Source organism: Podarcis melisellensis (assembly GCF_964234715.1).
Source record: "Podarcis melisellensis genome assembly, chromosome: 13".
Lineage (NCBI taxonomy): Eukaryota > Metazoa > Chordata > Lepidosauria > Squamata > Lacertidae > Podarcis > Podarcis melisellensis.
In genome coordinates this window covers 35,203,018-35,215,987 of record NC_138545.1, presented here as the reverse complement: position 1 = coordinate 35,215,987, position 12,970 = coordinate 35,203,018, and the positions used below count along the sequence as shown (strand labels likewise).

At 46.7% G+C, this 12,970-nt stretch overlaps 1 protein-coding gene across 5 annotated transcripts in view; it reads left to right on the top strand.

Moving 5' to 3' along the window:
• SPOP (speckle type BTB/POZ protein) overlaps nt 1-6,161 on the top strand; it is a 47,812-nt gene extending 41,651 nt beyond the window's left edge. For all 5 annotated transcript variants that reach the window (XM_081884303.1, XM_081884305.1, XM_081884307.1 and 2 more), the window contains 4 exons: nt 1,279-1,334; nt 2,359-2,481; nt 4,553-4,695; nt 5,863-6,161. In XM_081884303.1, coding sequence (XP_081740429.1) covers nt 1,279-1,334; nt 2,359-2,481; nt 4,553-4,695; nt 5,863-6,007 — 467 coding nt within the window. In that variant the 3' untranslated portion in view covers nt 6,008-6,161. The remainder of the gene's footprint in view (nt 1-1,278; nt 1,335-2,358; nt 2,482-4,552; nt 4,696-5,862) is intronic.
• The last annotated feature ends 6,809 nt before the right edge of the window (nt 6,162-12,970 follow it).

Sequence of the window (12,970 nt, the reverse complement as noted above, 5' to 3'; positions counted from 1 at the left end):
ACCCATTTAATGCTATTGGGAGGGCGGGGAAGGTGCAAATTATAAAAACTGCTTTGCCAGAGGTCTTCTAGGACTTATATCAGGCATGTCCAACTCCCAAGATGACTGCGATCTACTCCCACTATAAAAAAAACTGGCAGTGATCTACGCATTAGATTAGATTGACCAAAGTTGTTGAACTTTTTTGGGGGAAGCCAAAGTTGTTGGACATGCCTGCTGTATATAATGCAGTTTCAAGGGAGCTCAGGATACACCATTCAGCTTTCTTTTCTCCCTTTAGAAAGGCAAGTTTCTGTGTCTTATGACTGCAGAGATATACAGTCTTACCTTGGTTCTCAAACAGAATGAGTTCTGGGAGTCCGTTCGGCTCCCAGAACTGTTTGAAGACCAAAGCACGGCATCCTGCCACCAATCAGAAGCCGTTGAAGCCACGCCGGATGTTCGGCTTCCAAAAATTGTTTGAAAACCGGAACACTCACTTCCGGTTTTCGATTGTTCGGGAGCCAAAACGTACAAGTTCCAGGGTGTTTGGCAACCAAGGTATGACTGTACTTGAAAGTGTGTGGCAATTCCTGCTGGAATCCCAGATGGATTGCTCAGTGCGATTTCCAAGTAGTTTAGGAGTATGCTCTCTTGTGTTCCCCCCTCAGCTAGGCCCCTGCATAGATTTTTCACTTTCGTGCGGCTAGCAAAACCGGAATGAATTGCGACAAGCTTGTAAAAGTTGTTCAACTTGCATAATTCATGCGTGTTGCAGAACCTAGCTTTTCTCGGAGCAGAAAGATGTCTGCCTGGGAGCAGAACGTTTTTTGTCCCTCTTATTAAGCAGAGGGTGCACACGGCCCCGTATATATTCTGTTCCAAGCCGGTTTAACCACCACGGCTCCCTGGAGGAAAACCCTCTGAACTGTAGTGGGAGGGAATGGAGCTGAGAATGTCTGTGAGTGGTCTGCACCTTCACAAAACTGCAATTTTCAGAGCTGCTCTTGGGTGGGCTGGGCTGATGGAAAAGCTAGTTTTAAGCTGGTCTCTTTTCTCTAGTGTGCATATGCCCTTAGGGAGACATTTGATAACATTTCTCTCATGATCGTTTTATTTATTTTTTACGCCCTGTTATATTGGTACCTTTATTTGCAGGTACTGATTGCATGTGTCAGTTCCTCTCTGGAGAGGAAGGTTATCTCTTCACATAGTTTTAATTGCATTTTGTGGTGTTCTTTTCCCTCCTCCCCAATCTCTCTCTCTCTTGTGTTCCCCACCCCACCCCTCTGGCCGCAGCACGTTCTCCGGTTTTCAGCGCTATGTTTGAACACGAGATGGAAGAGAGTAAAAAGGTAAGTGGGAAGAGCATCTTTCTGGTCATGAGGAAGAGCCATTTGCAGATCTGCAGACTGGGAGAGATAACTCAGGAGCTGGAACAACTCTTGGTTCCCCCAGCAAGCAGCTGAAAAATACTGCAGACTTTTGACCTCCACTTGCAAAGGTCTTGCTCAGCACAGAGGCTCAAAGCAGAAATAAAATACATTGCTGTCATGTGTCCAGGTTGGCAAGGCCTCTTGCTATGGGAAGGAATGCTAGAGAGCTGACATTGTGAACTGTATTTTAGATAGATAGGTCTTGACCGGAGGAATGGCTGGGGAACAAGCGCTGCCAATGGAAACAAAAACCAGGTCAGGGGAATATCTTTATTAGGCCAACCAAAATATCACACAATATAATGTGCAAACTTGTGAGTTCTCCAGAAACCTTCACCAATCTGCATGAAAAGAATTCACTGTAGGTGGACATTTGCCTTCCAGTTTTTATATTTCAGGGAGCCAGAGCTAGAGCCCTGGGTGCAAGTCCAAGGCTTGTTCAGTTGAGAAACTTACTAGCTGATGCCTTTGTTCCAAGATACACTGTCCCCACCATTCCTCCCTTGCAGCCTTGTTGTGAAACTAAGCTTTGAGAGATGGGCATATTGTAAACCACCAGGAACCTTCAAGACAGGCCAGAAATGAAATTTGGAAAGCACCGTAGGAGGAGTTGATACTCCTGCACTGCCAGTGTTTCACAGTTGTGATGGCATTTATGTAACAGTAAACGCTGGCTTCTTGCTGCTGCCTGAGACAGTGGAAAAGCGAAGCTTTAAGGAAAAGTCTCACCACGTTCTCTTTTGTAGTTGGAAGAGGCAAAGGAGACTGGAACATTTCTGTTCCTTCAGCATCTTCTTCCCCAAATATTTACGTGTTCTCTCAAAATAGTTCCAGTTTGCTCCCCCCCCCCAAAAAAAAAAAGAGATCTGGGGGAGGAGACTAACAGTTGGGTCTGTTGCCCGAGTGTCAGAAGAGTAACCCTAATTTTCCCCCTCCGGTGCAGAATCGAGTTGAAATCAATGATGTGGAACCTGAAGTTTTTAAAGAAATGATGTGCTTCATTTACACGGGGAAGGCACCTAACCTCGACAAAATGGCCGATGATTTGCTTGCAGCTGCTGATAAGGTACACAGGATGCTTGGGTGGGTGGCTGGCCGGCCGTTGACTTTTTTTCCCCTCTTGCGAAAAGGGAGAGGGGGACCAGCACAGAAACCATGGCTTCAACATCATTGTGTTTATACTTGATACCTAGGCCTTTGGTTTTGTGGGTTCTCGTCTCCTGGAGACAAAATTGTGGGGGACTTGCTGGCATGAACATTCTATTGGTGTCTTACCAGATTCACTCCTGGGTCTTTGGGCGCAGTTCAAAGAGATTTCCTTGGCCCGCCCAGCCTATTTTGTAAGCTGTGGGTGGCTGTATACTTGAGGCAGGCCGCATCCCACTGCTGTCAAGAGGCCCAGGGCCTGGTCAGCCACGAGGCATTGCTAACCCCTCTCCTCCTAGTAGTCTGTCCCACCCTCAAGGTGTTGACCTGCGAGAGGAGAAGCAGGGCCAATAGGGACGAACTCTTGCTTCCTGATCTTTGCAGGAATGCACTGAAAGATAAACAGTCTGCTGTAGGAGCTTCCAGGATGAGACAGCAATCTTTAGGTACACCCCTCATTGCGCTGGTGCCCTGCTCTGTTGAGAGCAGTGTGTGCCCCTCTTGTACACTGCCATTTAGGTAAATCACTATCACCCCCTGGACCAGATTAAAAGGGATGTGATGTCTGTCTGTGAAAGGTGACTTCACTGCCTCAGTGAAAAAGCCTCAGAGCCAGCCTCTCACAACTCCAGGAATATGGGGGTACCTGCAAGTTAAGAACACTATGCTGATGCTTCGAGGTCACATCTTACGCCACTGAATTGTGAGGTTTTGTGCTGTTCCTTACCTGTGTGTGGCAGGTTGGGGCAAAAGGGCAGAGGTGAAGAATCTGGGCTTCTCCGAATTGGAATTTCCAATGCTTGGTTCAAGTCGTTAATAGAATAGCAGTGAAAAGCAGCATGGGGAATTTAGGATGGAATATCGCAGTTTTAATTGGGGGGGGGGGTATAGAAATTTGTCTCCCCTTCACAAAATCAAAATATACTACCATGCAGCAGATGCCAAGTGAGTCTTGCACACTTGCCCAGCAGAAGCCCATATTGGCCTCTGGGGATGGTTTAGTGGCAAGTTAATTTTCAGCCCTTCCTAGCAACAGCAGTTGTCCAGCCCATTGATCAGACAGTAAGGTTTAGGGGTCTTTAATTTTGACTTTTTATATAGCTCTTCCCCACCCTCTAATCCTTCCAGGGTGTCTGTGTAAGAACAGAAAGCAAAACCTTTTATGGCAGCACATGAAGCCTCTTAATATTTGCCCGAGAGGCTTGGGAACAGCTTGTTCTGTCTTCCTCCAGTCTCTTGGGGGAAATACGTAATTATACTATAAACAAAACACAGTGCATATCCTAAACCCTGGAGACCTGCCATTGGGCTCTTGGGTGAAGATGCGATTAGAGAGTTAGGCTTTGTCTTTCAGAAGTGTTTATTGAGGAGGATGGGAAAGGATGTTGTCGTACCTAAAGATCCAGACTCCATTGACCTTTCGCCCAGCTGCTTGGGCTTATATGTTCTCTTTGGCCAGCCCTCCCAAGCTCTGCAAGCAGAATTAAGTTATGCAGATTACCTACTACGATTTTGCATAATTCTGCTTCTCCAGTTAGGTTTGGCACTCATTATGTGTGTTTTTGGCAAAAGAAAATATCTCTTCGGGGTTTTTTCTCCCCAGCCAGAAGGCTTCAGACTTTGGTGAGATATGCTGACAATTGCCCAGAATATGCATCTCTCTTCCTCTTGAATATTGTGCTTCCAAACATTACTACTGAATAATTGGGGGGGGGGGAATACAGTACAATACACTTTGCATGTATCAGTGCTATGCTATAGTTACACTGCGCAAGACTTGGAACATTTGCTTCAACAAGGAGAAGACTGCTAGCACAGAACTTTATAGGATTAAGGGACGTGGGGCACCACACCTACAAAAGCCATTCAAAATAGCAGTGCTAAAACCCACCTGTAGGGAGTTTTGCCACCACAGTGCAGCCTCTTTTGGGTCTTCCTCTTTCAGGGCAACCTCATTTCAGTACCTCTCTGTACTCTTTTTTTCTTTTAAGTATGCTTTGGAACGCTTGAAGGTGATGTGCGAGGATGCTCTGTGCAGCAACCTGTCCGTAGAAAATGCAGCGGAGATCCTCATCTTGGCTGACCTACACAGCGCTGACCAGCTAAAAACTCAGGCGGTTGACTTCATCAACTAGTAAGCAGGTTTTATCCTTTTCCCCCCCTCCCCTCAGAATGTGGGGAAATTGACAAGTAAGAACCCTAGAGAACAAAGCCCCATTGCACCTCTTTGTGTTCAAGCACTCTCATAACCAGCTAAAATTGGTGCACCCAAAAAAAAAAATATATTCCACTTCCTCTGTTTTGGTTTCTCTTGCTGGCGCACCTGCAGGTTCTTTTTTATCAAACATAATTTCTTCCCTTTTTGCCCTTGCGCTGGAGAATCAAGTAGTGGCTGTTGCATACTCCTTCTGCGAGGAATGTGGAAGGCACTTTTCCAAAAGGGCACTCTGCCCCACTGTTTTCTGCCAAGGGGGACAGTGGCAGCTCCATTCATATTCTTTCTCTCTTAAGCATCCCAAGAGAAACAAACAAGGAGCCTCGAAAGCAAATCCTGTAAGAGAAGAGAAGACAGGTGTGTCCTGCAGTGGACAACCAGTGCAAAATACCCTCTCTCTTTCTCTTTCTTGGATGAATTGGATGTTTCTTTTAGAACTGCTTGAGTTCTTAAAGATGTCACACCCATTGCGTCTGAATGGTGAGTTGCTAAATGCAAAACCAGCACCTCTGATTTGGGGTGCAAGTGGGGGGGGTAGCCCCTGAAGCAGCCTCGATTCTTTCAGGCTAGGGGTCAGCAAACTTTTTCGGCAGGGGGCCAGTCCATTGTCCCTCAGACCTTCTGAGGGGCCGGACCGTATTTTCTGGGGGGAAATGAACGCATTCCTATGCCTCACAAATAACCCAGAGATGCATTTTAAATAAAAACACACATTCTACTCATGAAAAAACACCAGGCAAGCCCCACAAATAACCCAGAGATGCATTTTAAATAAAAGGGCACATTCTACTCATGTAAAAACACGCTGAATCCCGGACCGCCCATGGGCCAGATTTAGAAGGCTATTGGGCCGGATCCGGGCCCCGGGCCTTAGTTTGCCTACCCATGTTTCAGGCCAAGGTAGTGTCATCTTGCTTAAATTGCACCGCAGAGTATCTACAGCAGATGATAAGGCATTTATACAAGACAAAAAGCAGCTTCTGAAACCCTAAAGTGGAAGTATTGATAGCACTTCCCCTTCCCTTCTGTGTGTTTTGCCTTTCATTGTCAACTGGTAACCTTGGCTTCTTTGTTGTTTGTTTCCAGCCACGCTTCCGACGTCATGGAGACTTCAGGATGGAAGTCGATGGTCGTGTCTCACCCCCATTTGGTGGCCGAGGCGTATCGCTCGTTGGCCTCTGCGCAGTGCCCTTTTCTGGGACCCCCACGCAAGCGGCTGAAGCAATCCTAAGGCCGGACCCCATCGCACAACCCCGTGTGTGTATGTGTGGCTTTTTAAACAAAGAAAAAACATGGAAGTAGCAACAGAAGCAAGTTGCTTTTCCAAACCTTGACCACCAGGTAGACGATGCAACCTGTGGAGCTTTTAACTCTGTTGTGGGGGTGGGTGGGTGGGGGAAGAGACTGCTTTGAGACGTGCAGACTTTTAAAAAGAAACAAAAAAATCAGCAGCAAATAAACTTTGGGGCGAATGGGGAGGGGTGGACTTTGGGTTAAAGGGGACTGTTCAACCTAATATATCCCTGTTGCTGCAATGTCTGTGTGTTTCCCTTTTGACTTGGCCAAGTCAAGAACTTAAGGAGTTGGCCGGGTGCTGGCCTGAGACAACAGATCCCAACAGTGCTAAATGGAATTTAAGGCGAGAGGAAAAGGGACGACGTTATGGCCTCCGCATCTGACAGCACAGAACAAGACGTCGGGCATGATCAGAGTGAGGACGACGCTCTCTTTCGTTCCAGAAATGACAACGGGGAATGCGGGGGTGGGGTGGGGAATGATTCTGCCTTGATGAGATGAAGCCCACTCACGGGAGCATCCATGGGATTTGTAACGGGACTTTTGGGAAAGGGAGAGACTCCCGGCCGCCGTGAAATCCCTCCACCCGCCTTCCAGCCATGAGGCGACGACGGTCTCTCTCGGTAGCACTTGTGTACATGGAGGGCAAAAGCGAGCCCCTCTCACAAACTGGCAACTTTTAGAAAGTGGTGAGGGGGCTGGTGTGAGGATACGCTCCCTGGACGACTTGGATAGGATGGAGACAGCCATGACCGGCTTTCAGGAACTGTTGGTGAGGCTCTGGACTTGGAATTGGCTGTCCAAGAACAATGGTTACCTGTTTAGATATTGTGGGAATTTTTGTTCTTTTGGTATCTCTCTTCCCCTGTTTTAGTTTACTTCCTCTGAACTCCTGTGATTTCTTCACATCCTTTTCTGTTTTCGTTTTGTTTTTTAAAGAAATTTTATCGTTCATGAACACTGTGTCAAAGGTTTCTTGTCCTGCGTTGCAAAAATGATTCTTATCGAGTGTTTGTACCCAATCCGCTGGTTTGTAGAAGATTCTGGTCCTTCTCCGTTCTAAGCCAGTTTCCTTTTACAGGCAAGAAGTTCCAAAATAACTGGTAAAGCTTTTCTTTTTTTCACCCCCTTTCCTTTTCTTTTTGAAAATATAATTACTCTTTTGTACTGTGTGTTGTTCCGTCTTGTCTTTATGGCTTTCTTTCACTTTTTTTTTATATAAAAAAAGAGAAAGACCTTTCCCTTCAAGTTCATATTTGGTTTATGTGTCTGCTTTATTTACGCTGACGTTATTTGCAGTCCAGGAACTGGAGCAGCTGCCACCAAGATACTTTGGTTTCCTATTTCAGTAAGAGCTAGATCTGGGAGCCGACCTTTCCCACCAACACTCCTGGACTTAGCAGAGGAGGTCAATGCTCCTGATTGGCTTGTCCCTCTTCGGTTTTGCATAAAGTGATTGGACCAAGCAGAGGTGTATCTTGGCTCCCTTGCATCCTTGGCAAGGAGATGTATTGGTGCCTCTGAAGCCATGGGCAAGAATCTCAAAAGTTTACTTTTAGTTGCCTTTTGCGCTGTGCTAATGACTTCCTGGCCACTGGGGTTGGGTCTGCTCTGTTCCACCTCCTCTCCTACGTCAGTCGGTCCGTCTGTCTCCTTCCTTACCTCTTTCCTTCCTTTTTCCTCAGAAAAGCAACCTGGGGAGCACATGGATGGCCAGAGTGGAGACAAGAGATTTTTGTATCCCCCTCCCTGGGCCTGCACCATTGGCGGGGGACAACCCTTCTGTACACCCCCTGGGACTAAGAATCAGGGGTCCAGCCTCTTCCAGTCCCCTCACTTTGCCTAAAGCAGAAAGCTTTAGGGTGGTAGGTGTGCTCACAACCATCTTCAGCTCCGAGCTTGAGGAGAAGTTCCCGGAAACAGCGGCACAGTATGACCAATATCTCAATATGAATTATTTGGATAACAGCCGCATCCGTCTCAGTTTGCCATTTGAATAAGTAGAAGAACATAAGTTTGGGCGGGGTGGAAAAGATGATGATGAATGAACTTGGTGGGTGGGTCACCCCCACCCCAAAGTTTTATGTTGCAGGGAATCCCTGATACCTGCAGAGCATTCTCCTCTTCTCCATTCTTTCACCACCAGTGGCAATTTTTAGTTTTTCTTCTCTCACTGATAGTCAGCATTCGACAGCTACCACAAGTGTTTGTTGCCCATAGGGCTGTTTCATGTTTTGAAGATGGGTTGTGCTTTCCTGAACCTTGGAGTTTGGATACATTTTGGCTGATTTTAGTAGCAATCGCTTGTGGTGGAAATCGCTCTCTATGGAAGATTCCCCTGTAAATAGGTGCCCACGTTCTTAATTGAGATGAGTTGAGAGGAGAACGTAAGAGTTACGCAAGTTCTGAAGCTGTTCTCTTAGTGTTCAGGCTGTACAGCGTGCCTGCTGTCAAATCCAATAAGCTCTTCCTGGGGTTATACTATTTTAGGGGTCTCCACTGTGTCTCTAGAGCTGAATATCCGGGTCACATGCAGTGTTTCACACCCTAGTTTCTGTATTCGGGCCCCTTGTGAATAAGTTTTCTGCTACTCACTTTCTATAGATGGGGAGCAGAGGCCAGGGGCTTGCTTTTTGAAATGTATATTTGGTGTCTTGCCGTTTCCCTGAGGAATTTTGCTGTCAGACGGCGGTCAGTAATATTATACATATAATATTGTGCCAGGTTTGGTACAAATTCAAGGCAAGTCCACGGCAACAGCTTTACAGTCTTAACAAAACAAGGCACAGTGGAGAGAGGGGGAAAGGAATCAGTTGAAACAGGAAATTCAAAAGTGTCATGAACATAAACGAGATTTCTTGCTGATTTCCAGACATACTGGTTGCTTCTAGGAGGGGAAAAGGTAGGTTTTGAGAAAGTTCTTGGGGAAAGGAGGGTATGCCAACAGGACACAAGATGAGGAGAGAGGGAAATCCCAAATGACAAAAAGAAGCAAGATGGAAAAGGGAGGCAAATGAGCAAGAGAAGTAGAAATTAACAAGTAGAACAGTATCAGAAGAACGGAGAGACCAAGCTGGAGAATTTAAAAAAAGATTAGAGGAGAAGAAGGAATAGGTAATTAGATGTAAGAAACCGCAACTTGTTTTGGGTGTGGGCGGAACAGCTGGCAGCCGATGCAAAGAACTGTAAATTGGGCGTAAGGTTATCATAACTGAGGGGGACAGTATAATTGGGAACGATTTGGGCTGCTGCCTCTGTTCTCTCTCTCTCAGCCTCTTCCCTTCACCATCTCCAGTACACGGATAATACTGACTCTCCCTGCAGGGTTGGTGGTAAGGGTTACTGAGCTAATAATGTAATACAGTGGTACCTCGGGTTAAGTACTTACCGTATTTTTCGCTCTATAACACGCACCCGACCATAACACGCACGTAGTTTTTAGAGGAGGAAAATCCGTAGGCATGCCACCCGTAGGCATTCCCTCCATAACACGCACAGACATTTCCCCGTACTTTCTAGGAGGAAAAAAGTGAGTGTTATGGTGCAAAAAATACGGTAATTCATTCCGGAGGTCTGTTCTTAACCTGAAACTGTTCTTAACCTGGAGCACCACTTTAGCTAATGGGGCCTCCCGCTGCTGCCATGCTGCCGGAGCACGATTTCTGTTCTCATCCCGAAGCAAAGTTCTTAACCTGAGGTACTATTTTTGGGTTAGCGGTCTGTAACCTGAAACGTATGTAACCCGAGGTACCACTGTATTATTATTATTGTTAGTATACCACACTTCACCTGTAGATCTCAGGGCAGTTCACAGCATAAAGGGCCAAAGGCAGTCCCAGAGGACTCTTGCCAGGCCATACTCCCTCCTGAGCCAAAACCCCTCGCTAGTCCTGCTTTGCCTCTCCTTGAATGTTTTCCCCTGGCTGGCCTGCTTCCTTGAGCTTTGCTGATGCCTTTTTGTAAGTGGAACATTTTGCACAGTTGAAAAGCACGGTAAAAAAAATGCTAGCAACATGATGTTGTGCTATGCTGCCTTGAAGAGAAGTTAAAAGAGAGTTGCATGCAAGGACTTTTAAGATGAGGCAATGATGATAGCCCTGAAGCAGCCCTTACAGTTCACAGTCTACAGCCAGGGTAGCTTTTTAATCCAGGCTGCATTTGCCATTGGAAATACAGCACACTCTAGCTTCTCTCCAAGCACACGTTGTTATTAGAATTGTAGCCTGACTTTCCTCCAGGGATGTCAAGGTGATGTTCAGGACTTTGAACCTGGGTCTTGCCAGTCCTAGTCTTGGCACCCGAACCCGTACCCTATGCTGACTCCAGCAGCCTGTTCCCCTGCTTGGAAAAAGAGTTATTAGGCAGATACATGGCAGGTAGGTCTATGAATAGCTTTTAGGTGTCAATCACTAAAAAATGGAAACCTCATGGCCTCCGCTCACCAGATTCTGGAATAACCATTGCTCCACGTCTTCTAAGACATATGAGGGAAACCATTGGTGCTCCACGTGTTACTGAACTACAACTCCCATCAACCCCAGCGAGCAAGGCCAGTGTTGAGGGATTGTGGGAGTTGTAGTTCAGCAGCACCTGGAAGGCCACAAGTTTCCCACACCAGTTCCAGAGGCAAAGTGAAACTTCCCTTTGACCCAAAACAGTCATTCCTTAGCAGTGTTTTTTAAGTCAGGCAAAAAAACATGGCAGTGTGTCCTTTTGAAAACTGGTTCTCTCTTCCGTCTCCCCCACCTCTTCTTAATGCATCGCTGGTGTGAGTGCGAGACACATAGATACAGTCTGAAACAGCATTTCAAGTGTTTTCCGATAGCAGGAAGGTTTTCTCGTGTCGGATCGCGTAGCATCTCTCTCTCTAGGTATGAGCAAGAAAGCTGGCTGATTTTTTTCCAAGGGAAAGAGCCGTGTTGTTTACTGAAAGGTTCGCTGCTACATGACAAAGACTTCATCCCCATTGGGTTTGCAGGAGCAGCTATAACTGCTCAGGGAGTCTCTCGCCTCGGCTTCCAGCTGCAGGATGCAAGACCCACTTGCAACAAGTTAAACGGGCCTTGACATCACCAGCCTTGCCTTTTCTTCAGGGAGGTGCTTGACTGGAAAGCGAGGCTGGTTTTGGCAATCGACTTCCCCGGGGAACCAGAGACACGCAGGCAGAAAAGGTAATCTGTTCAGGGACTTGTGTGGCCTTTTTTTCCCCCACCGAGGGAAGATGAGACCCAGAATGGATGTCCTCTGCACCTTTGGGAGATTTCCCCCAAGCAAGTGGATTGATTGCATTTAGATTTATAGCCTGCTTTGTTTCTTTAAATAGTCGGGAAAGCAAGAACAAAAACCAGCGGCGCAGATGGGGAGCTTACGAATGGGAATGGGGGCACAGTTTTAAAGCTGCACACCCAGTGTGAAGATGCACACACGGGAAAACCATTCATGCAGGAGCTTTCCCCTTCAGTGGCAGGAAGAGATCTAGCATCTACATGAGGTCGAGAATGGGTTCTGGATATTGCACCTCTGGGAAGCACCACCTCCTGGTTGACAGGTGTTGTAAACAAAAATTGCCTTTTTCCCTTATGGGGTATCCAAGAGCCCATATAGACTCCATACATAGGTTCCCTATTGGTAGGAGAGAATAACAGAGGCCAACCAGAGAATATTGAGAAGCAAAAGCAGCTAGTAAGCTTGATCTTTTTTGATCTGTTGCAGCAGGCTGCTCCCCTCACCTGCAGGAGAGGAGGAGGACCCAGAAAAATGGCGTGCAAGGCCTTATAAAGACTTCTGAAATTCCCATCCTGTAGATCAAGACCACCCCCAGAAACCTCATACATACATCACAGAAGGGGTGTAACCTAAGACCACCCCTCAGATACATCACACCCACATCACAGAAAAGGCGGTCTAAAACAGAAATTTGAATATTGTTTTTCTCCTGTTGTTGTTTATCTCCTGTCTGGCAGGTTACTTGATTGGATTGCCTGGGGAGCCTGGTCATTCTTTTCTAGTGATAAATACTTAGTTCCTGGGCCAGGTCACAGGCTCACACCCTATTCATATCTTAAATGTGCCCTTAAGACAGGATTTGTGAGGAAAGAGACAATGGGGAGGTTTTCCACTTTGACCTTGCAGAGAAAACATTTGGTCAGTTTAGGAATCAAAATGGTTCCAGGTTTGCCTTCCTGTGCTGATCTATGTATGTGCTTGGTTGGTACACTTATGAACATTACCATATATCTAAGACCATAAAATTCCTGTCACACAGGCAAAGGATCAAGGGAGATGGGCACCTATGGTACGGCCTTTTCTCTCTCTTTCTCACACACTTTCACACACACCTACCTCAGACCAGTTATTTCTGGTCAGCAAGCAGGTTTCTGGCTTTGCACGCATCCAGTTCACTGCAGCACCATTTGAGCGTTACTTAAGCAGCCGTTTCTTTCTTTTGTGGGAAAGAAGGCTCAGTCGGTAGAGCATGAGACTCTTAATCTCAGGATCGTGGCTTTGAGCCCCACGTTAGACAATAGATGCCTGCATTGCACGGGGTTGGACTAGGACCCACATACCTACGGGCCCGCCTCTTCTGGTATGCCCTGTGGAAGACCTTAAGGTCCACAAATAACAACACGTTGGTGGTCCCGAGCCTCAAGGAGGTTAGATTGGTCTCAACTAAGGCCAGGGCCTTTTCAGCACTGGCCCCGACGTGGTGGAACGCTCTGTCACAAGAGACTAGGGCCCTGCGGGACTTGACATCTTCCCTCAGGGCCTGCAAGACAGAGCTGTTCCGCCTGGCCTTTGGTTTTGACTCAGTCTGACCCTTATGTTTCCCATCCCTTATGGTCTTGATTTATCAGCAATTTTAAAATGAGGCTGCATTTTAACCTGTATTTTAAATTAG